This window comes from Syngnathus leptorhynchus, chromosome 5, assembly GCF_054491065.1.
Source record: "Syngnathus leptorhynchus isolate UIUO chromosome 5, UIUO_Slep, whole genome shotgun sequence".
Lineage (NCBI taxonomy): Eukaryota > Metazoa > Chordata > Actinopteri > Syngnathiformes > Syngnathidae > Syngnathus > Syngnathus leptorhynchus.
In genome coordinates this window covers 5,951,394-5,978,689 of record NC_141199.1, presented here as the reverse complement: position 1 = coordinate 5,978,689, position 27,296 = coordinate 5,951,394, and the positions used below count along the sequence as shown (strand labels likewise).

General features: G+C 45.1%; 2 protein-coding genes across 29 annotated transcripts; one reads left to right on the top strand and one right to left on the bottom strand.

The window, feature by feature from the left end:
• The first annotated feature begins 372 nt into the window (after positions 1-372).
• Positions 373-20,179, top strand: LOC147056523 (uncharacterized). Of its 20 annotated transcripts, XM_085912088.1 has the most exons (10): positions 687-819; positions 2,617-2,992; positions 4,793-4,905; positions 4,971-5,027; positions 5,107-5,161; positions 13,955-14,007; positions 14,386-14,621; positions 18,776-18,896; positions 18,976-19,014; positions 19,095-20,179. In XM_085912088.1, the coding sequence occupies exons 2-8, from the start codon at positions 2,982-2,984 to the stop codon at positions 18,851-18,853; spliced, it is 603 nt and encodes a 200-aa protein (XP_085768214.1). In that variant the 5' UTR covers positions 687-819; positions 2,617-2,981; the 3' UTR covers positions 18,854-18,896; positions 18,976-19,014; positions 19,095-20,179. The 20 variants fall into 20 exon arrangements, 19 of the variants coding, with proteins under 19 accessions (XP_085768209.1, XP_085768208.1, XP_085768205.1 ...); XM_085912083.1 differs by lacking the exon at positions 2,617-2,992 and having other exon boundaries at positions 373-819; XM_085912084.1 differs by lacking the exon at positions 2,617-2,992 and having other exon boundaries at positions 678-1,845.
• On the bottom strand, positions 1,915-26,589 carry LOC147056522 (uncharacterized). 9 transcript variants are annotated; one of them, XM_085912067.1, is made up of 7 exons: positions 26,436-26,589; positions 25,362-25,745; positions 25,126-25,269; positions 22,984-24,546; positions 22,376-22,444; positions 20,602-20,651; positions 1,915-3,049 (listed from the first exon to the last, which is right to left on the bottom strand). In XM_085912067.1, the coding sequence occupies exons 2-6, from the start codon at positions 25,704-25,706 to the stop codon at positions 20,625-20,627; spliced, it is 2,148 nt and encodes a 715-aa protein (XP_085768193.1). In that variant the 5' UTR covers positions 25,707-25,745; positions 26,436-26,589; the 3' UTR covers positions 1,915-3,049; positions 20,602-20,624. The 9 variants fall into 9 exon arrangements, 8 of the variants coding, with proteins under 8 accessions (XP_085768193.1, XP_085768194.1, XP_085768191.1 ...); XM_085912068.1 differs by lacking the exon at positions 1,915-3,049 and adding an exon at positions 3,971-4,330; XR_015066048.1 differs by lacking the exons at positions 1,915-3,049; positions 20,602-20,651 and adding exons at positions 20,693-20,981; positions 21,452-21,696.
• Between the last annotated feature and the right edge of the window lie 707 nt (positions 26,590-27,296).

Sequence of the window (27,296 nt, the reverse complement as noted above, 5' to 3'; positions counted from 1 at the left end):
ACTCAACTCCTCCCTCTGCGTCACAAGCCCTCTTGAAGTTGGAAAGCATTGAATCGGTCAAATAATGTTATCAACAAATAATGTTGTAAAAATGACTCGTTTGATTGAAGGTGCATGAGAATGTAAAAAGGCACATTACAGACTTGTTACAAGGAGTTACTACCTTTAGCTCAACTACGGATATCTGGACAAGTGGTGTTAGCCCGTTTCCAATGAGCGCCAATGCTTTACTATTTCCGAGTGCTGATGAATTGTGTTGACTATAGATTATCACTATAGACAACTATAGATTGATGCTAAAAAGAAAAGTTTATTTTTGGTTTGAACGTATTCCATTGTGCATTGATTGAGTTTTTATCCTTGGTGATCCCTGACACAGTCACTTCTAATGTGCCGCTGACATGTGCATTTACACGAGCCATGGCCTCACTTTGGCTCTGCTCCAAGCCCAACTCGGAGGTCTGTTGGCAGTCGGAAGCGACGAAACTTATCTCCCCACTCCTTTATTTTTTGTTTTATTTATTTTTTACTTTGTTGCGAGTGAAAGGCGTCTAAGATGTCACGTCCACTCTTACCAGGTCAAAGGCGTGCAAACGTGTTAGGAGCGTGTGTGACGTCACGTGGTGGTCGACGTCCAAGTGGCATCAGAACACGCAAGCGTATTGTGATTAGTATAGTCCGTCCATCATTTGCTTTGGAGTCGAATTTGTTGACTGTAAACTATTTGCGTGGAATATCCTCTCCTGTGAGCGATGGGAACGCCACTGGCCGCGCGCCTTGTGCGTATTCTTGCCTTGAGCGCCGCGTGGACTTCGTAAAGTGAGTAATTTGCGATTTCGGAGTTGGATTGGTACAGAAAAGGATTACGGCCGGTGAAGAAAAAAAAAAAAGGGCGACAGGATTCTGACTTTCGTGAGAAGTCTTTGATCAGACAGTGGGTATTCTCACTTTTAAGTCAGAATTTTCACCGTGAAGTCAGAATTTAGACTTTATAGTCAGAATTTTCACTCTAAAGTCAAAATTTAGACTTTGAAGTGAGAATTTAGATTTTAAGAGTGAGAATTCAGACTTTAAAGTTACAATTCAGACTTTAAAGTCACAATTTTCACTTCAAAGTGAAATCAGAATTCTGAGAAAAAAAATATTCCCCCTTCACAGGCCCTAATCCTCTTCCGTATATTGGGACTTTGAAGCTGTTGTAAATCATCTTTTTGCCCTACGGCACTGTAGTGTCCATGGATAAATTTAATTGGTGCTAAATTGAACAGATGTATGCCTCTCATCAGTCCTGAATGCAAAGGATCGAAAGGTTGTACGAAAGTTTGAATGATCAATAAACTATAATAGAATAAAAATGAAGTGACCAATGATTTATTCAAGGTCTCCTGGATGTTTTTGATCTTATTTCTTGTTTGACGCGAAAATGACGTTACCGGCAAATCTATTATGACAAACTAAAAGTAAAAACTACGTCACCACTTTATCCTTGCTTTGTTTGCCCTTCCCGAATAAAATCTCGACAAAAATAAAATGGACGTTTTTCATTGCTCGGAGGTTGTCAAACGGGCCAAATGACGTCACGTCCCCCTAGAAAGCCGGCTTCGTGCGCGCGTACACCGTACGCGAGCCCGACATGTGCGCGCCTGCTGTTGGTAAACTGTGCGAGGGCAAGTGGAAGGCACCCACCCGCTCGCCACTGTCCGCGGGGTGTTTGCCCTCTCGTGGACTTTCAAACGATGAGAACGCACCCGAAAGCGCTCGTGACACTCGTTCGTTCATTGGGCGCCGCTTTTGTTGTATTTATTGCTTTATTTTTCCATTTTTATCCATTCAATGTTTTAACAGGTAAGTCCATTGAGAACACTTTCTCGATTTGAATGGCGACCTGGAGACAATGTGTGTGTGAAGTGTCTTGCCCAAGGACACAACGACACGTGACTGGGACAGAGCTAGGGTCGAACCGCCTTTATTTCGAACATATTTAAAACATAAAAAGAGTAAAATAAAACAAATAACACTTTAAAGTTCCAAATTTAAGTCCATGAAACAAACAGACGAATAAACCAACAACAACAACAAAAAACTAACAAAGAATGCTCAAAGAAGAGTAGGAGGAAGTATTGGTCGACATGCTCTACTGCCTGAGCCACGGCCTCAATACCAGTGTTTTGTTGTCAAGGTAAACCAGGGGTCGGCAACCCGCGGCTCGCATTCTAGCGGCTCGCTGGAGCTTTTGCAAAAATGTGTGAAAATGGAAAGAATTTTTTTTTTCTTTTTGGTTATTTAAAATGTTTTTACAGCATAATCATGACCCATTCTTTATGCTGTAAAAATGTATGCCGTTGTAAATATATTAGAAATACAGAATTTCAGAATGGCGCCAAATAGCAAAATCGCGTCATAGCACAGATGAGTTGTAAACAAACAAGTGTGTGAGGGATGGGCCTTGGATTCAAAAGGCAAAAAGAGATAGATTGCTGATGAGAACAGAGGCTTTAAGAAAGAATGGACTGAACTATTTGCTTTTATTGCCAATGCTGAAGGATTGCCTGCATGTTTGATATGCAATGAGAAGTTGTCAAATAACAAAAGAGTAATTTGGAGCGACATTTTCAGCTAAAGCATGCGCTGCCGATCACCCAGTTGGAACTGAGAGGAAAGGTGCAATTGCAGTGCTGGTGGAGAGATTTGAGGACCGAAAAAACAGTTTCAAGAAGTGGATTGCATCTCCAAACTCTACCACTGCTGAAAGTTTTGTTGCAGCCCAGGAGATGATAAACCATTCAACCGATGGCGAGTACAAGTAGGATTCATTCATTAAAATATCAGAGTGCCTATTTTCGGACAGTGAGGGAAAGTGTAATTAAAATGGCAAACAATATCACCGATCAGCAAATCGAGGGCATCAATTCAGCACCAGCTTTCTCAATTGCCTGTGATGAGTCGTGTGACGTGACCAATATTGAACAGGCAGCTCTGGTATGCTATGCAGGTATGTGAACTCTCGTACAGTAGTAGTCACGTGATGCCTAATTCTCTCCAGGATGCGCTGCAGGGAAAATAGACATTGAATTATTCATGCTCATTTTTTTTATTTGTAGCCTGCTTAATTATTTCAATAGTAGGCATACAGCTTAGGTAAGGACAGTCTATGTAGCCTTATAAAAGGCTTTTAGATTTTTGCGACTTCAGATAGGTATGTTTTTTTTTTAAGGGGTTGGGGGGCAATATGGCTCTTTGAACATTTTGGGTTACCGACCCCCTGAGGTAAAGAAATAAAAAGTAACTCGCAGGAAAACCAAGTTGGGGCTAACCAAACTTGGTTTTCCTGCAAGTCACTTTTTATTTCTATACTATACTTCACGTTCTCCCATTTCATTGCTGTGTTTTCTCCATTACGCTAACAAAGGAGCCACATCAATAATGAGGGGCTCAGTTTCTTAGAGCAAGCAGTACATAAATCATCCACACTAGGGCGTACCTGATCATGTCTTTTGTAGGCTAAGTGTACAAATTAGTCTAATTTAGCGGTGAGCTAATAGAGCGCAACAACCCAAAACAAAAAGCGCTTGCCTTTTGATTCACTGCGTCACAAGCTGCCTGCCACATTGTCGGTGCAAGCAAAATGCCACCACAAACGACTTAATCGCAAGCTTCTTTTCTCTATTTTAACGTTATCCTTCTGACAGCGAATTGATTTTTTATTTTCGTCCAATAGTCACTGGCAGTGAGGTGTGTTCAGTGTGTTGTTTGCATTTGAATGTCATTTAGGACTTTAAAAATCTGAAAAGTAACACGAGAGAATGTCATTTGTTAGGATACGGATTTTTAGCTATTGATCTGACTCCAAATTGCGATCAACACTTAACACAAGTTGCTATGTCCCAAAACACACACTGGCACACCTAACAATTTTGCGAGTTCGTTCTGTTAAAGAGAAGACCAGTAGATCAATCAGACCAAATTTACCAATTGTTTATTCCTAACAAAGCGCACTAATACAGGCCTGGGTCCCGGGTCCCTCACACTAAAACTCGTGTGTTTTTGTGACCACCAAAAGACGACACATCCTTCCGGGTTGCCCAGTTTTAAAGATACACAATATGAATATGAAAACATGCAAAACATTGTGTGATGATTGGTCGATGGCCATCGCCTCCCCGTCGAGGTGTCATCACTGTGGTCAGGGGGTTGGGTTTTTTCCTCTCGAAGCCCGACCACCTGGACGTGGTTTTGTTCTTTGTTCCTCACCGACCTTGAGGTGTTATCGTCCGGTACTCCCTTCGTCCCGTACCATCCCGTACTCCCTGACTGGGCCTGTTTTACAACACTTTGAAGAAGACAAGTTCATGCAGTGTGCCTGCACATTCCTCACCCCCACCAATCCACACAAGCACTCCAATACTAGATATTATATTTATATGATTATGAGTTTAACACAACCTTAAAAAATATGTTTGCAAACTGCTGAAGGCACATTTCCCTTTACATCGTAAGTGCAAATGGAGAGACATGCACTGGAATGAAAGCTGGTTACAAAAATAACCTAAATTTGTTTTAAAGAAATACAGATTGGATTGACCCACTACTTGGGTTAATTTGAACCAACTTTCTGTCTTTTGAAACAAAACTCGATACAAATGCCAAGACGCTGCTGACAAGACAGTTACATATGCCAGTCTTTTTCCAAAATGGGAAACAGCATCGTGATGGGGAGGGAAAAAGAGCTTTTGTCCATTTTTCATCAAAAAGTAAGAAATACTGAGATGCTTTTCACGACTTCTCCCTACAGCTCCGACGTGGAGTCCAGCGCGTACGTCAACTTTGGCGTAGTCAACAATAATCAGTGGCGACACGGTTCGTGTGGATCCTCATTGCCATACATGTGCGAGTGCTCGCTGAACGGTAAGCCCGCACGAATTATATTAGGATTTCAAAAGGAACATTTCAAACGTGTGGTCTTTCTGCAGACTGCCTGGAGGGTAGGCAGTGTTCCTTTAAAGACTTCGGTTACGATCGAGTGGAGAGTGAGTGGCTCCCACGCTTGTTTCTACTCCTGCACCGCCCCCCAGTGCTTTTCCAATCCAAGTATGTTTGTGGCTTCAGCTTCCTTCTGCGACCCTGGCGACTTTCTGTTCGACAACTCTTGCTATCATTTTGGGCGTAAAGGGAAATGTGCTTTCAGCAGTTAGCAAACATATTTTTCAAGGTTGTGTTAAACATATAATCATATCAATATAATATCTAGTATTGGGGGGAGGCTCGGTTGCAGTTTCCGCCAGTTCTGAGTTCCTCCCCCACGTGCTCCTCCTTTTGATGTCTTGGATGCCCTGGCTACAGAGGCGTTGCTACACTAAAGGAAGGGAGATAGTGGCTGTAGTAACGCTGATTAGAAAAGGAATGTAGTGTAGTGTGAATTGATCTTCTCGACCCCCACATTGGGAGTGCAGAGTCTGCTTTCTTCCCCCAACCAGTTGTCCTCTCCACAGGTGGCCGACTCCTGCTAAGTTTAACTTCTTAGTAAACTAACACAACACATAATAATAATAATATCTAACCTTACTTAAACCTTTCAGCACATATTAAGTAAATGTAAGGTAACTGATATACAGTTCCTTAAACGAACATTGAGTAAATATGGGATAACTTTAATGTGACTTCTTCAAACTGTATATAACCAATTTTGATCATCTACAATCTATGAATCAAAGCTACAGTTAACTAAAAGGAATGAAGTCCCTTTAAACTGACAAAGAACATTTCGCCTATGCAAAGAAGCTCTGCTCATTGTCATTGAAGACTTCTTACAAAACAAACACAAAAGTAACATAAGGACAGGAAGGAAACATAAGGCTGACAAGGATCAAAAGACATTCCTTGAACCAAATAGAAAGCATTTAGTTTAAAGGAGAGTCGTAAACTCATAAAGATAAGGCCTCCTGGTCTGGCAGGCCAAGGCTTCCCCCGAGATTGTTCCAACAGAGTACCAGACGATAACACCTCGAGGTCGGTGATCAAAGAACAATACCACGTCCAGGTGGTTGGGCTTCGAGAGGAAAACCCCCAACTCCTGACCACAGTGATGACACCTCGACGGGGAGGAGATGACCATCGACCAATCATCACACAATATTTTGCATGCTTTAAATATTCATATTGTGTTTCTTTAAAACTGGGCAACCCGGAAGAATGTGTCGTCTTTTGGTGGTCACAGAAACGCACGAGTTTTAGTGTGAGGGACCCGGGACCCAGGCCTGTATTAGAGCACTTTGTTAGGAATAAACATTTGGTAAATTTGGTCTGATTGATCTACTGGTCTTCTCTTTGACAGAACGAACTCGCAAAATTGTTAGGTGCGCCAGTGTGTGGATTAGGACATAGAAACTTGTGTTAAGTGTTGATCATAATTTGGAGTCAGATCAATAACTAAAATCCGTATCCTAACAATTTCTTGGTGACCCCGACGTGATGTCGAGAGAAGGGTAATTGACAACTCGTGGTCTGTATCCAGGACACCGGACAGCGTCCGGGACGCTGTCTCTCGGTCGGCGAACCGTTTGGAATAAGTAAGGTGCACAACGTTGAGCTGGTACAACGTCTCCTCAACCCTGAGCGCTCATCACTGATAAGGTAAGCAGAATACCTGTTACTATAAGTCGAAATTCTGCAAATTGAAAGAGGAAATTTAAGAGGAGACTGTTGTTCAGATCAAATAAAGTGTGCAAGAGATACATACGGCAAATAAGTTTGGAACTTACGTGTGTGACGTGTACGGTAAAGTCAGGGACTTACGCGTATTACGAATAGGTCCGGGACCTAGCCTAGTCGTGGCGGACAAGGGTACGTTGACGAGCGTATTCAAATAGCCAGGTTTTTTTTTGAGATCCTGGGAGGTGTGAGGCTCTCCCGAAAACATCCGGTGGTAACAGTTCCTTCTGTGAGAGATCAGACCGCTAAAACATCCAAAATGCCCCAAATTGATAGGAGTGTGTGTGAGATAGTGTGTGTGATGAGAGGAGTGCGTGTGCTGAGAGGAATGAATGGAGTGAGATAGTGTGTGTGATGAGAGGTGTGTGTGCGTTGAGAGTGTGAATGGTAGGATAAATTGACAGTAAAAAACAGTACTAGCAAAAACCAACCGTAATACACAGGCTAGTAATTTTGTTGAAGGGTAAATTTAATCCTGCATTGAGGATCCTCAAAGTAAAAAAAAAGTAAAAAAAAAAAAAAGTAAAACAAAAAATTGAAAAAATTGGAAAAATCTAAAAATACCAAGTTAAGATAGGAAATAAAAAACGGTAAATCTCTAACTCTTGAAGGTGATGAGAAGTACATGGCAAGTAGATTTCTTAATTGTATGCGATACATGCCAAAGTGGAAGAGAAAGCGGTGGAAATAGATAAGAAAGGAGTTGAATACAAGGGCATTTATCCATCTTTGCATGATGTAACACCCCCGAGTGCCCCCACACTCGGAGTGACTGCTGTTGGACCGCCGCCGTACGGCAACCCCGGAGTGATGGCTCCAGTGGTGACGTTGGGTGGCCGACTGGTAGTGGATGTCGAGGGCGAAGGTGAAAGGGCGGATCAAAGTATTGTACAACTGATTGAACAAGCAGTAAATAGAGAGAGGCGACGGATCAGGGAGGAGGAGGCGTCCCGCGTGGACACTTCCACCCCCGCTCCGAGCCCTCAAACGTCCAACATAACGAAAGGAGTAGGTGGGCATAGACTAAGTGCCGAGAACGAGGAGCTAAAGAAGAAACTTGATCAAGTTGATGAGCAGCGTAGACAGGAAGCGCAGATGTTGAAATGGGTAACGGAGAAAATAAGACAAGACGCGAAGAGCGAGTGGAGACAGAAGGAGCATTCACAGCGGGACAGTAGCGGTGAGGAGGAAGATGATGTTGTGATGCAACAGAGGAAAATGTTGGAGTACGCGAATCTGAATGGTAGAAAAAAGGGCGGACAGGGAGAGAGCCAGACACGGAGAGAATATAATTTGCGGAGTACTCGTGGACAGATGATACAAGCAGAGGTTCAGAAAAATGAGTTGATGTGTCCCCTAGTGGCAACAGCGGATGGTCAGCGTTACGAGCCCATGGTGCTCCGTGATGTAACTGCGATGATGGAAAAGATGCCCCCACTACACAGAGGAGGCAAGGTGTGGCTGAACAAGTTTTTGGCTCTAATGAGTGGACAGAGTTGTACACTTGGTGACATGCGACAGATGTTGGCAGGAGCATGCTCCCTAGTGCAATTGCAGGCGATTGAGGAAGCAGCAGGCACAGCGAGACTGGGGAGGGAGGTGCCCTTGCCACAAGTAGCAGCGCCCCTGTTTGAAAACATTAAAATGACTTTCCACAACCCACCGATTTGGCCCCCACTATGTTTCCTTATTATGTGAAAATGTCACCTGCCCAACATTATGTAACATGTGTGGAGAGTTGGATTGAAACCACAGGTCGCCATCCGACTCTCACGCACGGGGCAGAGGTGCTCTTCTGGACGGCGCTGGTGGATGGACTTCCGCCAGATGTGAAGAAGCAGTTAATGTCAGACCCTGACATTCTGGTTTGTGCCGAGGAACGATTTAAACGTCATCTTTTGCATCACTGCAGAATGTTTACTGAGTCACAAGCTAAAGTTGATAACGAGACAGACGCATTATCCAAACAGTTGTTGAAATTACAGTTGGCAAAAATGCATGGTGAAGCTAGACAGTCTAAATCACAGAAAAAGGAAATGCAAATGTCACAGGCTCCTCAGGTGGTGGGACGCGGAAGGGGCCAGTTCCGGGGCGGATACAGAGGCCGGGGAGGGAGTGCACCTGCTTACCCGGGGAGGGCGACATACAAAAACCATTCGCCCAACGCATGCTACATCTGCGGCGAAACCGATCACTGGGCAAGAGAGTGCCCGTAGTATCGACCGCACGGAGCCGGCCGTCCAGCCGGAGGCCCGCCACATCAACCCGAGGAGCCGATACAACAAACACGAACAGCTCCCTCGAGTGGACGACCCTGGCAACAGCCACAAGCACACAGAGGTCAGTACTATCAACATGATGATCTCTGGTGTGGACAATTCGAATAGGGATGCCCGGGGAGCCAGAGAAGCAGCGGCCCGGCGGAGCCAATGCTTCATGTGACAGTGGAGGGAAAACCTGTGCAGATGCTGGTGGACACAGGCGCAACATATTCATCAATAAACACTGCCCTTCCTGTATCCTCACTGTCAAAGAAAACAACAACTTTGGTCGGCTTCTCGGGAAAACCACAAACTCTGCCTTTTACCAAACCACTTGAGACTGTGATCACCCGGACGGGGTGTAGACTCTGGCACAAATACATCCATTCCACGGACACCCCAATCAATTTGATGGGGAGGGACTTGTTGTCAGCCGTTGAAGCCAGAATTCTGTGCGGGCCAGAGGGAGTGATTATTCAATTTCCAGATGGCATCAGCATCCAGTGCTCACAACAAATACAACAACATGGTCAGTGGCTGATGGCGCCCCTACCAACAGAAGCAGAAACGGCAACCATCTACTGGGCCAGGCTGGAGCCAGAGACCCCTGCTGGTGGTGGTGTATTCTCGACCTACCAACTGTGGAAACCCTGGATCTGCTCACTGACGCCATACCACCCACCTGTTGATCCTTTGCATTGCACTCTATATTATGACCGAAAAAGTGATGATGTATATCGGGATTTGTTTGAAGAAATTGAAGGGCACATGTGGGATTTAATTTCATCATGCATTTTGATTGGTAAAGAGGGAGTTGCAGCGGTAACTGAGCTGACACATGAACAAATGCAGTGGTTCAAAATGACAGAAAAAGGGGTGCCACACATTTCCCTAGCTATTGCCCCAGGACACAAGGCCAGACAATTGGGCTCAATGGTCAAGCAGTTGTTGCAACAGACCGATTGGCGGGAAACTCACATTCCTAATTTGTACTGGTTTGAGTCTCAGAATGCATACCAAATTAAACAACCCATGGCAGACAGGATTGCTGGAGATGTTGGTGTCCCGCGGTCCAGTAATCTGGACGGGGAACACCCAGACTCCTGTTTGCGTCCTACGTTGAAGCCTAAGCCCGGCCTGTTTCAGCCGACCCCGTGGCTGGGAGCAGAGGTGATCATTGATTTCACCGACATGTATACAAGAGTGAATGGGAAACGCTTTTTGCTTGTGTTGGTTGACGTTTACTCAGGCTGGCCTGAGGCATATCCGTGCTCGAAAGAAGATTCTGCTGCTGTGATCAAGGCTTTGATCACCCATTACATCCCCACGCATAGTTTTCCCGCCCTGATCCGCTCTGACAATGGTACACACTTTAACAACAAAGCCTTGGCCAAGGTGGAATCAATTTTGCGTTTGAAGCATCGATTCGGCTGTGTCTACCATCCTCAGAGCCAGGGCAAAGTTGAACGAATGAACCGGACGTTGAAGGAAAAACTGGCCAAAATTATGGCTCAAACAAAAATGAATTGGCTCCAAGCTCTTCCGCTTGCCTTGTTGTCTGTGCGGCAATCTGTTAACAGGCACACTGGATTTGCACCGTTTGAATTGATGACAGGTCGTCTAATGCCGGGACCAGCAACGACGCTCGTCCCACCGGAGGATGTTACGGTACCAAATTGGTCTCATACAGCATAAGGGTCCTATTTGTCTGCTTTGGTGTCCAGTGTTTCTGCACAGATTGGAGAGAAAACCGCTGCGGCGGAGGAAGGCGTGTCGGTGGAGAAACAGCTCACATGTACACGTCTACGTCAGAGTCATCTCCAGAAAGTGGACGGAGCCCAGGTGGAAGGGCCCCTTTCGTGTCTTGGCCAGGACCTCTCACATGGCCCAGCTCGACTTCAAAGGACGTCGGTGGTATCACTACTCACACCTACGTCCGGCCCCAGAGTTTGTTCCGTCAAGATGAAGGTATTCTTGTTTGGCCGTGTCCCGGACCCGGCCAAAGGGGGGTGACAGAAGGAGAAGGAGCAGCAATACGGAAAAGTAAAGGAGAGGGCTCGAAAGGATTTTCGGATTTTTCAGAATTAATTTTAGTAGTGCTATTTTTAGTAAGTTGTCTTTTTGTGTGGACATTGATGACAATTGATGAGACTATCCAGCAGAAAACGTCCCAGATTCAAATTTTACCCACTTATAAACAATACCGATGCAAAGGAGAAGTAGTTTTTGTGAACACAACAGAAGAGCTCTCACGAGAAGAACAGGAAGGTTTGAGACAGAGATGTGACAGCGGGAATTGGCAAATGCATGTCACATTGTCTAATTGGACAGAGACAAACCAAACGTTACAGGACAAATTGGAAAAGTACCAGAGAAGGGTGTGGAGGAAGCAAATTGAACAGGTAAGGGAAATATTGGATTTAGCCCCACCAGACAGAGAAGGGACATGTATTCACCAATGTAAAGGGGATGGACGGTTTGTAGTTGCTTCATGTCATGGAAAAGGTAAATTAACATACGGAGAAATGTGGTTGTTTTATTCTCAATGCTTAGGGGGTGAGTTTAGTTTGTCTTTGGTTGAGAGGGCATTGGAGAGTCACGGCATACAATTATTCACTAAAAAAGAAAGCCCGTTTTTGACAACCATGTGACTCAACAAAATATGACATGTTTAAAGTTAAAGGGGACCGGCATAAGTATTGGGACAATAGATTCCACATGGTGGAAATTCAATTTCAAATTCAAAAATTTGTCACTGACTGTAACCTCTCCTCTCTCTCGTGCAGACATCTGGTTGTGGTGTGGTGATGACAAATTATATGATCGCTTGCCAAAGAATGCATCAGGTATCTGTGCCCTCGTGTCTTTGATAATGCCTGTGGTGGTTGTCCCCATTGAAATACAGAATCTCAATTGGGACCTGGAGTCCCCATTGGCGGAGCTCCTGAAGCGAGCCAAAAGAGACGTTTTGCCCCGTGGTTGAGCGACGACGATCCAACATATATTGACGCTATAGGAGTGCCCCGGGGTGTACCAGATGAGTATAAACTCGTTAATCAAGTGGCCTCGGGATTCGAAAGTATCTTCCTATGGATCACCCCCAATAAAAATGTAGACCGTATTAATTACGTTCATTACAATGTCCAACGACTTGGTAATTATACAGCTGAATCATTTGCCGCAGTTCATGAACAATTGGCCGCGACGTCATTAATGGCGTTCCAAAATAGAATTGCGTTGGACATGCTATTGGCTAAGGAACATGGTGTGTGTGAAATGTTTGGTGATGCATGTTGTACTTTCATCCCAAACAACACGGCACCAGGGGGACGACTGACCAAGGCGTTGGAAGGACTAAGGACACTGAATAAAAAGATGAAAGATCATTCAGGTGTACACACCGATATTTGGTTTGATTGGATGAAAACGTTTGGAAACTGGAAAGGGCTCATCATGTCTGTGCTTGTTGCTGTGGCTATTTTTACTACAATTATGATGTTATGCGGTTGTTGTTGTGTTCCATGTATTAGATCACTCACTGTCCGGTTGATCGAGAAAACCGTTGGCCCGTTGCCACCGATGGGCCAATATACCCTGGTGGCTCAACATGAGCCGCGGGAGGAAGAAAGGACCGATAGCGCACTGGTAGATATTTGCTAGAGTCGCGGGTGATGACCTCATAAATGAGGTCATGAGAGGGAATAAAGGGAAATGTGCTTTCAGCAGTTAGCAAACATATTTTTCAAGGTTGTGTTAAACATATAATCATATCAATATAATATCTAGTATTGGGGGGAGGCTCGGTTGCAGTTTCCGCCAGTTCTGAGTTCCTCCCCCACGTGCTCCTCCTTTTGATGTCTTGGATGCCCTGGCTACAGAGGCGTTGCTACACTAAAGGAAGGGAGATAGTGGCTGTAGTAACGCTGATTAGAAAAGGAATGTAGTGTAGTGTGAATTGATCTTCTCGACCCCCACATTGGGAGTGCAGAGTCTGCTTTCTTCCCCCAACCAGTTGTCCTCTCCACAGGTGGCCGACTCCTGCTAAGTTTAACTTCTTAGTAAACTAACACAACACATAATAATAATAATATCTAACCTTACTTAAACCTTTCAGCACATATTAAGTAAATGTAAGGTAACTGATATACAGTTCCTTAAACGAACATTGAGTAAATATGGGATAACTTTAATGTGACTTCTTCAAACTGTATATAACCAATTTTGATCATCTACAATCTATGAATCAAAGCTACAGTTAACTAAAAGGAATGAAGTCCCTTTAAACTGACAAAGAACATTTCGCCTATGCAAAGAAGCTCTGCTCATTGTCATTGAAGACTTCTTACAAAACAAACACAAAAGTAACATAAGGACAGGAAGGAAACATAAGGCTGACAAGGATCAAAAGACATTCCTTGAACCAAATAGAAAGCATTTAGTTTAAAGGAGAGTCGTAAACTCATAAAGATAAGGCCTCCTGGTCTGGCAGGCCAAGGCTTCCCCCGAGATTGTTCCAACAGAGTACCAGACGATAACACCTCGAGGTCGGTGATCAAAGAACAATACCACGTCCAGGTGGTTGGGCTTCGAGAGGAAAACCCCCAACTCCTGACCACAGTGATGACACCTCGACGGGGAGGAGATGACCATCGACCAATCATCACACAATATTTTGCATGCTTTAAATATTCATATTGTGTTTCTTTAAAACTGGGCAACCCGGAAGAATGTGTCGTCTTTTGGTGGTCACAGAAACGCACGAGTTTTAGTGTGAGGGACCCGGGACCCAGGCCTGTATTAGAGCACTTTGTTAGGAATAAACATTTGGTAAATTTGGTCTGATTGATCTACTGGTCTTCTCTTTGACAGAACGAACTCGCAAAATTGTTAGGTGCGCCAGTGTGTGGATTAGGACATAGAAACTTGTGTTAAGTGTTGATCATAATTTGGAGTCAGATCAATAACTAAAATCCGTATCCTAACAGGCGGGAGAAGATGAGTTGGCAGTCCGCTGAGGACTTCTGCAAGGAACGCAAAGGTCACCTGGCCAGCGTCCACTCAACTTTGACTGGAATGGTCGCAATGTTACGAGATGAGCTACGAAGAAATGTTTTCCGGAAAATCAGATGGAACAAGGACAAAGCTGCAGTTTGATGGCAATTAGAATTGTAATTGACAAGAGCAAAAAAAAAAAAAAAAGCCATTGCGCTCAAGTTATATCTGTCATGTGTGCAGGACGACACCTCACGAATTGACATTTTCAAGTACGAATGCATAGGTCTGTTCAGGGTTTTTCGTCTTACTGACTATGGCTGCGAAGTCAACAGCTTTGTAGGCATCTGCCAAAAAGGTCTGAAAGTCACGACGGCTCCCTTTGCCCTTTCACGCGCACGCTCATTATTGATTCCTCTTGCAGCCAAGATCAGAAAGGCTCTTACTCCACTTCCATCATCAATATTCAGGCCAGGTGGGCGTCACATCCGTGGTCGCGCTCTTGTCGCCAATTGGCCCTCAAGTGACGCGAGTCTCGCATGCAGGCTGGAGCAAAAAGTGGGGCAGGTGGATGGAGAACCTAGCCAACGACTTCTGCTACCTGATCAGCCACAACCAGGATGTGACGTGGCAGGAGGCGCGAGACAAAGTTCATACAAGGTAAAGGTCCCACGACATTGGTGGCAAAACGTTGATAATCCTGTGGTAACTTGGCAGCTGGTCAGTTGGCAGCCTTGAGTGCCTTGAAAGGCGCCTTAATAAAATGTATTATAATTATTAGTTGTTCTTCGGGAACTCGCTGTTGAAAGTGGCTTCCTCAGAGAAGGAAAAAATATCTCGAGACAATCAGCTGATTGGAAAAAGATTTTATTTCTCCAAGATGTAGAAATGTGGCGAGTTCCTCCCGTGCCTTCCAGACTCCGTGCTTTTTACATTTAGTCTCTACCCTAAACGGTCACAAACCAAACCACTCATTGTTCAAACTCTGATCCCAGACTGGTCACAAACAAGACTGCTTGATGGTTAAATTTGGATTGGAGCCAGCTGCGCCAATTCTATTCTCTGTACTCGTACGTCAGCGTTTCTTGAGGGCTAAAAGTACCCCAGACCTAAGGCCCACACTCAACAGAGATGAGCTTGAATAAGTGGAATATGCATCAAATAAAAAGATTCTACAATCCCCCAAATGTTTCCTCAGTCGATCAGAAGTCACCCCTCCGTGAGTCGTCACCTTATCGTGGTAGAGGGGTTTGCGTGCCCCTATGATCCTAGGAGCCATGTTGTCTGGGGCTTCATGCCCCTGGTAGGGTCACCCATGGCAAAAGGGTCCAAGCACGGCTCAGAAGACCCCTTATGATGAAAAAGATATATGGATGTCGTTTTCCCTCGCCCGGACGCGGGTCACCGGGGCCCCTCTCTGGAGCCAGGCCTGGAGGTTGGGGCTCGAAGGCGAGCGCCTGGTGGCCGGGCCTTCGCTCATGGGGTCCGGTCGGGCATAGCCCGAAAAGACGTGGGTCCCCCTTCCAATGGGCTCACCACCTATAGGAGGGGCCAAAGGGGTCGGGTGCATAGTGAGCTGGGCGGCGGCCAAAGGCGGGGACCTTGGCGGTCCGATCCCCGGCTGCAGAGGCTGGCTCTAGGGACATGGAATGTCACCTGTCTGGCTGGAAAGGAGCCCGATCTGGTGTGTGAGGCAGAAAGGTTCCGACTAGACATAGTCGGACTTGCCTCCACACATAGTTTGGGCTCTGGTAAAAGCCTTATCGAGAGGGGCTGGACTCTCTTCTACTCTGGAGTTGCCCACGGTGAGAGGCGTTGAGCAGGTGTGGGCATACTTATTGCCCCCCGGCTGGGCGCCTGCACATTGGGGTTCACCCCGGTGAACGAGAGGGTGGCCTCCCTCTGTCTTCGGGTGGCAGGACGTGTCCTGACTGTTGTTTGTGCCTATGCACCAAACAGAAACTCAGAGTACCCACCCGTTTGGGGTCCTTAGAAGAAGTGCTGGAGAGCGCTCCTTCTGGGGATTCTATCGTTCTACTGGGTGACTTCAATGCTCACGTGGGCAATGACAGTGAGACCTGGAAGGGCGTGATTGGGAGGAACGGCCCCCCTATCTGAACCCGAGCGGTGTTCCATCATTGGACATCTGTGCTCAACACGGATTTTCAATAAGGAACACCACGTTCAAACACAAGGGTGTCCATGTGTGCACTTGGCACCAGGACACCCTAGACCGCAGTTCGATGATCGACTTTGTAGTCGTGTCATCGGATTTACGGCCGCATGTTTTAGACACTCGGGCAAAGAGAGGGGCGGAGCTGTCAACTGATCACCACCTGGTGGTGGGTTGGCTCCGATGGTGAGGGAAGATGCCGGTCCGACCTGGCAGACACAAACACTCTGTGAGGATCTGCTGGGAACGTTTAGCTGAATTCTCTGTCAGAAAGAACTTCAACTCACACCTCCGGCAGAGCTTTTCCCACGTCCCGGGGAAGGCGGGGGACATTGAGTCCGAGTGGATCATGTTCCGCGCCTCCATTGTTGAGGCAGCCGACCGGAGCTGTGGCCGTAAGGTGGTCGGTGCCTGTCGTGGCGGCAATCCCCGAACCCGCTGGTGGACACCGGCAGTAAGGGATGACGTTATGCTGAAGAAGGAGTCCTATCGGGCTCTTTTGGCCTGTGGGACTCCGGAGGCAGCCGACAGGTACCGGATGGCCAAGCGGAACGCGGCTTTGGCGGTTGCTGAGGCAAAACCCAGTGTTTGGCGAGGCCATGGAGAATGACTTCCGGACGGCTTTGAGGAAATTCTGGTCCACCATCCGGCGTCTCAGGAGGGGGAAGCAGTGCACGGTCAACACTGTTTACAGTGGAGATGGTGTGCTGCTGACCTCGACTCGGGATGTCGTGAGTCGGTGGGGGGAATACTTCGAAGACCTCCTCAATTCCACCAACATGCCTTACTTTGTGGAAGCAGGGCCTGAGGACTCTGAGGCGGACTCTCCAATCTCGGAGGTCGAAGTCACTGAGGTAGTTAAAAAACTCCTTGATGGCAAGGCCCCGGGGGTGGATGAGATACGCCCGGAGTTCTTAAAGGCTCTGGATGTTGTGGGGCTGTCTTGGCTGACATGCCTCTACAGCATTGCGTGGACATCGGGGACGGTGCCTCTGGATTGGCAGACTGGGGTGGTGGTTCCCCTCTTTAAGAAGGGGGACCGGAGGGTGTGTTCCAATTCAGGGGAATCACACTCCTCAGCCCCTCTGGTAATGTCTATTCAGGGGTGCTGGAGAGGAGGATCTGTCGGAGGTCGAACCTCGGATTTAGGAGGAGCAGTGTGGCTTTCGTCCTGGCCGTGGAACAGTGGACCAGCTCTACACCCTCGGCAAAACCCTCGAGGGTGCATGGGAGTTCGCCCAGCCAGTCCACATGTGCTTTGTGGACTTGGAGAAGGCGTTCGACCGTGTCCCTCGGGAGGTTCTCTGGAGGGTGCTTCGGGAGTACAAGGTGCCGAGCCAACTGATAAGGGCGGTTCGGTCCCTGTATCACCGATGCCAGAGTTTGGTCTGCATTTCCGGCAGTAAATCGGATTCGTTCCCAGTGAGGGTTGGACTCCGCCAAGGCTGCCCTTTGTCACCGATTCTGTTCATAATTTTTATGGACAAAATTTCTAGGCGCAGCCGAGGCGTTGAGGGGGCCCAGTTTGGGGACCTCAGCATCGCGTCACTGCTTTTTGCAGATGACGTGGTGCTGTTGGCTTCTTCAGTCCGTGATATCCAGCTCTCACTGGAGCGGTTCGCAGCTGAGTGTGAAGCGGTCGGGATGAGGGTCAGCACCTCCAAATCCGAGTCCATGGTCCTCGGTCGGAAAAGGGTGGAATGCCCTCTCCGGATCGGGGATGAGATCCTGCCCCAAGTGGAGGAGTTCAAGTATCTTGGGGTCTTGTTCACGAGTGAGGGCAGGATGGAGCGTGAGATCGACAGGCGGATCGGTGCAGCGTCGGCAGTAATGCGGACTCTGTACCGGTTCGTCGTGGTGAAGAGAGAGCTGAGCCAAATGGCAAAGCTCTTGATTTACCGGTCGATCTACGCTCCTACCCTCACCTATGGTCACGAGCTATGGGTCGTGACCGAAAGAACGAGGTCCAGGATACAAGCGGCTGAAATGAGTTTCCTCCGCAGGATGTCCGGGCTCTCCCTTAGACATAGGGTGAGAAGCTCGGTCATCTGGGAGAGACTCCGAGTAGAGCCCCTGCTCCTCCACGTTGAGAGGAGCCAGATGAGGTGGCTCGGGCATCTCATCAGGATGCCTTCTGGACGCCTCCCCGGGGAGGTGTTCCGGGCATGTCCCACCGGTAGGAGACCCCGGGGACGACCCAGGACGCGCTGGAGAGACTACGTCTCTCGGCTGGCCTGGGAACGCCTTGGGATCCCCCGGGATGAGCTGGAGGAAGTGGCTGGGGAGAGGAAGGTCTGGGAGTCCCTCCTAAAGCTGCTGCCCCTGCGACCCGACCCCGGATAAGCTTGGTGTCGGTATGACAAGGAGCAAAAGAAGCTGACTTGGTCAGATGGTCGTGAGACGATAACCTACTCCAACTGGGCTCCAGGTCAAGTTGGAAGGTAAGAAGGTCATGTCTTACAGATTTTACAGAATTTTACAGATGGACAGTCTGAGAATAAAATAGGAACATTGTGATTTCACTGGAAGAGTAGTAGTTGTTGATGTTTAAAATGGAGTAATGGGAAAAGAAAAAAAATCTGAACGTTTGAAGAAATTAAGTTGCAACACCAAACGCACTCGAGTGGTATGTCGTCCGCAGAACTACATCTCGGTGAAGGGAGAACAGTCTACAGGACATGGTGACTGCTTTGCTCTTTCAGCTTCCGGACAATTTTAGAAGTGGCCCAGCACTAAAGAGCAGCCATCTGTCTGCAAAAAAGGTCCAAAAGTCACCACAGCTCACTTTGCCCTTTGACCTCTCACTGCTCTCTCATGTGTGATCCCTTTGTGTTTTTGCAGCCAAAATCCGAGAGCCTTGCCATGATGAGCCGCAAGCAGGTGGGCATCCCATCCTGCGCCCGACACGTGATTGGGTCATTGGCCAGTTGGCCCTCAAGTGACGCGAGTCTTGCTTGCAGGCTGGAGCAAAAAATGTGGCTCGTGGGTGGAGAACCCCTTCAGCGACTTCTGCTACCTGGTCAATCACAACCATGCCAAGACCTGGTAGGAGGCGCGAGACGACTGTGTCCTCCTTGGAGGCAACCTGCTCAGCATCACTGACAACACGGATCAGACCTGAGTGTGTGTAGGATGTGTGTTAGTGTGTGTGTGGTTCTGCAACAAACAGAAATACACTAAGTCAATGCTCAACTTCTACTCAACTTCTGCTTACCTATGTTTCCCTTCCACATCGATCCGTAAATTTACAAGGAGGCAACCTGGTCAGCATCACTGACAACACGGATCAGACCTGAGTGTGTGTAGGATGTGTGTTAGTGTGTGCGTGTGGTTCTGCAACAAACAGAAATACACTAAGTCAATGCTCAACTTCTGCTCAACTTCTGCTTACCTATGTTTCCCTTCCACATCGATCCATAAATTTACTCGAAACATTAACGGAGCAGCCTATTTTGAAATGAAATAGCCTCACGGGGACAACAGCTATTCAGTGACGCCCCCTGACCACGGTTGCTGTAATGCTGGGAAGCGATGCGACCTTGTAATTTACTAGTCGTACTAAAATGTACTGAAACAATCACTCATTTTTGTTAGCTTTGCAGGCTCGACTGGAGAAATATGTCACGTGACCGGCACAAGCGTCTTGACCTGAATTGATCGTCGATAAAAAGTTATTTTTTTTCCTGTGCGGCTTGGCAGCCCGGTACAAAGTGACCCACGGACCGGGACCGGTCCGCGACCCGGTGGTTGGGGGCACCTGATCTATACCATAGACGTCTATGGGATAGATGTCTAAAAAACTTTCACTTTTAGACCTTTTTAGACGAGTTTTAGCCAAGACGTCTAGGTAGACGACAAAATGCTCACAGGGCAGTGTCTCTGATTAGTTTCACAGCACAGTGGAGTGACGATAATTTCACCCCACAAAGACTCGTTTTACATGCAAGAAAATAACCTTCCACTTAAATTTGGCATTGGTGTAGCGAACAGAAAATATTGAACAAACAAGGTTATGCCGTTCTCAAAGTTAAGTTAGTCTTTTTTTTCCCAATTTTTTGGCCGGTAGACTTCAAAGAATGTTATTTATGTAGAAGAGGTTCTTATTTTAAAGTAATAGAAAAGTCAGATATTTAAAGTAGACTGTCATTCGCTGTCGACTGTAACATTTGCTTGTTGTTGCATTGAAAAATAAAAATGACTTAAGTTTGGTGGAATTATTTTGTTTGTGTTTTTCAGTACTCTGTCAACAAGTAGTGTAAGCAAAGTACTCGTACTTATATTGTTTTGTTTTTTTAAGTGGTATCGGTGCATCACTCTTTCGTATTTCATTTCATGTATTTAAAGCGGTTTTGCGTCGTAAAGGCGTCCCAAGATTCTTAACGTGTGCGGGAACTATTTGGTGCGCACGGTGGAAGAATACACAGCGAAAGAGACTGTGGACCGAGGAAGACGGTGTGACCCGCTCACCTGGTATACGCCATTTTGGACTGTTACGTTGTCTCTCTCTTGCAAAGCCCCTTCCAGTGTGCAAGCCAACCAAAGGAATAAAGCAAACAAATTGTTTTTTTTACTACTGTACTGTTTCATTTTATTACTCTTGCGACTTACACCAAAATTCGATTCACATCACTGCCTCAGAACGGATCGACATCGTAAGCCGAAGATATTTTGAGATGGAACTTTATGCAAAGGTATGACAACCACTCATCTTGCGAATGGGGCAATTCAGAATCTGCCCCAAGGAATTATTTTTTTTACTCACGTTTAGTATAAAAAATGTTAAGTATAAAAAAAAGTCGACTATTACATCTAACAGATGGGTTAGGGTTCACAGTCCAACGTCACATCTGCACACAAAAAAGATAAAACACAAAATGTGTGATTTTCTTCAAATCATCATTAGCCCAAACAATGTAACGTTAAGTCAGATGGCTGTATAAAAAGAGATTTGATAGAGATAGAAGATTTGATTTACAGTATGTAAACACACTTATATCAATACACGACATACATAACGGTTCATACGTTTCGTGAATGTTCCAAGAATGGTCTTCCAAAGAACTCAACTAAAAGGTTCACCCTGGCAATCGCCCTGGAATATACAGTCTGACGATGACTGAACTTTTTGGTTAAAGTGACAGTAAAGCGGACCCAACATCGGTACTTCTTATACAGGGTCAGGCAAAACTGATCTGACACTTTTGTAAGTTTGATCAAATGCAAATAAAGAAAAAAGTTCGGGGGGGTTTTATCTTCAAAAAGTACATATAATGCCGTTTTGTTGTTTCATTTTCGAATAATGTTATTTTGGTCTTACCGCTGCCACATTTTCTGGAGTTCTGGCGGTTCGAGGTCAGCCGGTTGACTTTCGTTTCGATGCTGATCCACTGGCTCTGAAGCTAGTAACCCATAACAAGATCATGTTTCGAGTAGGTACAGGATGATGTCTACCAAGTCTGAAGCGCAAACGGAACGCTTGTTGTGTTGCAGTTCCAGATTTGTTCTTGATAAACGCTTTCACAATAAAAGCAGGACGCTCACCGGCCCAATTCATGTTAGCAACTGAAACGAAACAAAACATTCAAAAACAAAAATGAAATGAAACGAAACAACAGCATTATATGTACTTTTTGAAAATAAAAAAAATGTTTGTTTCTTTAATTTATTTGTATTTTATGAAACCTACAAATGTGTCAGATAATTTGGCGGGCCTGATCTGTATTAAAAAATGATGTCAGTACTACAAAAAAAAACTCTGAAGTGATTTGGCGGTGTTTTGGGACAGATTGGCGGTAGATTTACTCATACACACTTTTTTTGGGTAGAGTTGCAGCTGTAATTGCAGCAAAAGGTGGCACTACAAAGTATTAACGCAAGGGGGCCGAATAATATTGCACGCCCCACTTTTCAGTTTTTTATTTGTTAAAAAAGTTTAAATTATCCAATAAATTTTGTTCCACTTCACGATTGTGTCCCACTTGTTGATTCTTGACAAAAAATTAAACTTTAATATCTTTATGTTTGAAGCCTGAAATGTCGCGAAATGTTGAAAGGTTCAAGGGGGCCGAATACTTTTGCAAGGCACTGTAAATGGACATCAACTTTCACTGACATACTTGTCGTTCCTTCATAGTTAGGCTCACAAGTTTTCATATGTCCCTTGTATATCTTTCATGACACCAGTCTTGGAACATTTCAGAGACACCCCGTGTAAAAACGCTACAGTAAATTATTTGCTTACCTGTGTGTCAGGATAAGGATTTGGCGGCGCATGGGACTTGTTCTTTGACATCTGGTTGAATGTTTCCAGCTTAAAAATACAGGAATAAACAGAAAATATGAAGATATACATCCATGAGTTTGTAACAAATAGGTTAAAACCCACAAATCTACCACAGAAAAAAATAATACTTTGAGTGATTTTACAATTAGCACCTCAAGGCATACAGAGAATCAGTCCTGTTTGAGGCTTTTCCATTTTTTCTCCTTTGTTTCTTCTGCTCCTTGCAGTTGTGTTTTACAAATTGGTTTGACAGGTATGACAGCAAATGCAACAAGACAAATGCTATTCAAGCTTTGCATCAAACCCACTGGATTTGACTTATAAATGCAAAATAAATCCCTTTAAGAGTTACAAATACGGAACAGATAAAGCTTAAATTAAATACCCTACATATGTTGCTCCATTGCATTTGTGTATTGTTTGTTGCGGGTGAAGGTGAACAATGTGCCTTCAGACAATCCACTATCTTACAATTTTTCACTATTATCTCCTTATGCAGTGATTTTTCAGTCAATTTGCATTACAATATGCTCGGTTCTAACAAACTATGTTTGAGAAATCCTTACCATTTTTCTTAAGTTTGCCTTAATTTCCTCATCTGTTTGTGTTTGTTGTTTTCTTGAGTGTTTTTCGTGATCTTGGGTAGGCTTTGCCTGCTTTCCTGAGGCTTTTGTCTCTTTAACTTCAAAGGGAATTTGAGTTAGATTCCTCGACATCTGCACATTTCGAATCTGTTCCTCCATCCGTTTTAGCCTTTTGGCTTTCCATTGCTCAAACTGCTTCTTTCGTTGCAACCGACGACGACGACGTGGCTGCTTCATTTGGACAACATGCAGATTCCTTGGAGCAGTGACTGAGCCAAATTGACCTTCACTTGTAGACAGGTCGGGATTTACAAAAGAAAGATCTTGAAAGGAGTGGTTATGTTGCACTGAGGGGATAGCGTAGTGGGAGCCGTGGGTGTCCGTTGAATAAGGATAACTACTGGAATAGTGTGGAGAAAAACTGGCTCCCGTAGTACTGGTCCAATATTGATTGGTGTCACCACTGCATGCGGAATAGTAATGAGTGAAATTTGGTAAATCGTAATCTGGGCAATGGAACGAAGAATCAGGATCACAATGAGAGTGAACATAAGGGCTCTCATACGAGATGTTGGCATCTTTGTTTATGCCAACAGTTTTCTGTTCTTGCACGTCATCTTGGCTTTTATAGAAATGAAATGAATTTTCTGTCTTCTTTATTGAGTCACCGCATGCTAACAATGAATCTTTCTCGTGACGATCCCGAGACACCCTGTTGTGGGAGAGCTCCCCGTGAGAGGGGCTGCGACGGCAGCTTCTGGAAGGTGACAATGAGGAGGAGGAGGAAGATGATATCCTGTCAGATTTGCAGGATCCACTCATCACTGGACTCACTGGCTGCTCTGTTGTGCTAGGAGTCACAGACTTACTTTCATTCCTTTTCCCATACAGCCTCTCTTGAGTCCGATGTGTGAGTTTGCTCAAGTCTTCCATTTCCAGGCTCAAGCCCAAAGTGTTTAGAATGTTCTGGAGCTGTTCATGCCGCTCATCTACCAACACCATTTCTTTTTCTTCTTTCTCAGATTGCTCCACTGTCGGGGGAGACTTGGAGACACTATTGGAGCCTGAAGAGTTTTTGTCTCGTTTGTCTTTGCCCTTGTTGTTGATATTCGACAGTGAGTCTCTCTCCTTGCGGGACTGTTTGCTAGTGGGAAGCTCTGCCCCGTCCCCACCATTCTGAAGTAATTGGACTCCACTGTTGCATTGAAGGCTTGTGTTGCTAGTAGGAAGCTCTGCCCTCTCCCCACTATTCTCAAGTAACTGGGCTCCACTGTTGCATTGAAGGCTCTCGCTGCTAGTAGGCCGATGCAAATCATCCTTCACACTGGAGTGCTGGCTGTTAAAGGGCTGGTCTCCTAATTGAAGATGTTCGCTGTCATCATTGACGATCCTACTGAGCAGATCCATGTCAACTCCCTTGTTGAGCAAGCTAAGAAAGCGCTCAAAGCCTTTGTTGGTGACATTATCTTTCTGGATTTGTGAAGTAATACTTTGACTGCGGGGAGGTGGGGTAACAGGCGGCGTAGCTATTTCATGAGCGGAAGCCTAGGAAAAGGCAAAACATAATCTTAAATATGTCACAAATTAAGTAAATACATATTACACGTAGAATATTCTGGATGAAACAGTCTTCATAGATTGTACCATGTTCTAAATTCAGCAACATACTGCAAGCTATTAAGACCGCCTCATCCAGAATGTGAATTACAATTTACAACAATATTGCTCTACTTTGTAAATTTGCAACAGGGTTTTTTTTTTATAATACCTGATCTACTTTGTTCTAGGCATGGGTTGTAATTTATCAATTGGGATTGACTGAATATAGTCAATTAACATTGAATTATTCCATTCAACATTTTTCTTTATTTTGGGGAGGGGGGGGGGGGGGGGGGGGACGTTAGGAGAAATCTGAAACCGCTGATTGTTGTGAACTCATTTTCATTTCCTCATTAATGTAAAAATGAGCACGCATTTCAATATAGACATTTCATCGGTGTTAATATTGTCATTAACATTATCACCGCTGAGCCAATCTTTACTTCATAAACTTACCGCACTTTTAAAAAATCTTTTCATTGACTGATAGCAACAAACCGTTTTTAAAATGACCAATCTACTAACCGGGTTCTTTGATGTAGATCCACTGTGGTCACAGAATCTATACCTCATCAAAGCTTCGACTCTGCGCTTCAGGGGATGGTCTTCCTGCCGCTCTCTGCTATGGCTTGGAGAGTCATCACGCTCAGGCGACACATACATCTTGCGCTGTGATTCAAATATAATACATATAATACATTCCCAAAAACAAAATGTAATAACAGAACTGCTCAATGGTCATAGCATACTTTGATTCTCACCTTTGCCGGAGAGCTGAGACAATGTCGCTGCTGCAAAATTGTAGACACCCTGTCTTTGAGAGTTGTAGCTTTAGAGTCTAGCGGTTTCTCTTTGATCATTTCAAATGTCTTTATAAGAATTGCGGCTTTCTTGTGTAATATTCGCTCCTCAATCTCTCGAAGCAGATTAAGTTTTCTGGTCAGCTCCGGACCGTCATTTTCCAGAGGCTCGCCATCAGAGTCCCCGGCATCACTGCAATAGCTATGTGGTACGTTCACTTCCATATCATGAATGTCTCTTTGTTGAACTAAGTTCAGGTTCCTCTGTTGCCTGAGAGAAGTATTTTCCCACTCTACCGGATCCATTCTTCAACCAAGGCCTCCTTCAAGTATGGCGTGTGCGGCCTGAGAAGTGGAGAGAGTTGAAAGAGAATAAGCAACGAGCGTTAGCATGTCAAATGTTTGCCTGGTGCCACTATCAAGGTAAACTTACTTTTGAAATTATTTGGAACACCTATGCCTCCATTGGCCAAGCAAGCTCTGACCTTTTCCAGAATAGATATTACAGTCCTTTGTGTAAAGGTTCGAAATAGGTGCCTATCATACATTAGACCAACAATGTATTACTGAAGTAAACACTAAACCAAGTGCACTTATTTATGCGACAGAATCACGGTGCCTAATAGACGCTTATAACGAACGCCTAAAGGTAGCAATTTAGGATTCGGTGTCTTGCCCAAGGACACTTCGACAGCTAAAAACAGAAGAGGGGAGTCGAACCCACGAAGATTGGGTCACTGGACTTTAAGGGCGCCCAGACCAACAAGCATATCCTCCGAGAATGTGAATCAGAACACCCTAGAATGGTTGGCTGTTTGGCGTGACAAGGTATGATGATGACTGGATTTAAGCGTCTAATCTTAGTATCCCACCGTGCATTCCTTTCCGTATTAATCGATCAAACAGCGAAACGTTCGAATACTTAGCTTAGTAGCTCTTAAGTATCACTCAGCGTTTACGTAGCTTGAATAGCATTTTACCACTTGGCATTCTGGAACAAAATGTTTTCATCTTTGTAGTGTTAAAATGAAGTACCTTGACTTAAATAGCGTGCAGGTCTTTGAAACATCCGACAACCATATTCGACGAGCAAGCAGACAAAAACAAGTTTTCCTTCGGTATTTCCGGAACGTTTGAAGTGCGGGGCGCCCCCTGACGTGTGGGAGAAGGAATGCCAGCATCAGTGCGTTTCATAACGTTCTTTAACCCCATTTTCTACAAATGCACTTTATAGACCTTGAGGGCGTTCTTATGAATATAGCATGATCCTACTCACACCCACATGTACAAATGGATCCACTCCATTGCATGCAGAAGATACAGTTAGCATATTGCAAAATAGGTCACTATACTTCAACGTTAAACGACAATATCTGACAGGTTTGCAGCAGCATTGGAACAAGGCACAAATGAAGCTCCTGTGGTTTTTTTCTGTAGCCGCTACTGCAGGATCACAAGCCTTTGAACTTGAGACAGGAAAACAAATGTGTAAAATGTACATGCAGTACGTAGTTCGGTCAGATTTAGCTAACTTGCAAGAAAAACAACTCCATGACCACTTCAAACCCTTTACTTAGAGAAAATAACGGTCGTATTGCAATATATACAGTTATATTTACAAGCGTTTACTACCCACTCACGTCAAGAAAATGTGTCTAAAAAAATAATAATTGGAAATTTAGTTTAAATCCAAATTGACATCACAGTGTTAGACAAGAATTATGTTATCGTCAGTGTATTTTGATATTTTCTTGTTTTACGTTTTTACTTGGTGATGGACAGTTTCCAACCACATTTCATTTGTTGAATTAAAAATCAAATGGGCAGCATGAAGCCTCAGTGCTTCGCAATGAACAACAATTAAACATGCAACAGAGACTCCTGGACAAAATGGTT

Coding starts and splice junctions, on each gene's coding strand:
- LOC147056522 (XM_085912062.1), bottom strand. CDS start 25,706: ATGGATCCGGTAGAGTGGGAAAATACTTCTCTCAGGCAACAGAGGAAC. Junction 22,445..22,983: donor AGGCAAACTTAAGAAAAATG/GTAAGGATTTCT, acceptor TGTATTTTTAAG/CTGGAAACATTCAACCAGAT. Junction 21,534..22,375: donor ATCCTTATCCTGACACACAG/GTAAGCAAATAA, acceptor ATGGGTTACTAG/CTTCAGAGCCAGTGGATCAG.
- LOC147056523 (XM_085912075.1), top strand. CDS start 9,138: ATGCTTCATGTGACAGTGGAGGGAAAACCTGTGCAGATGCTGGTGGAC.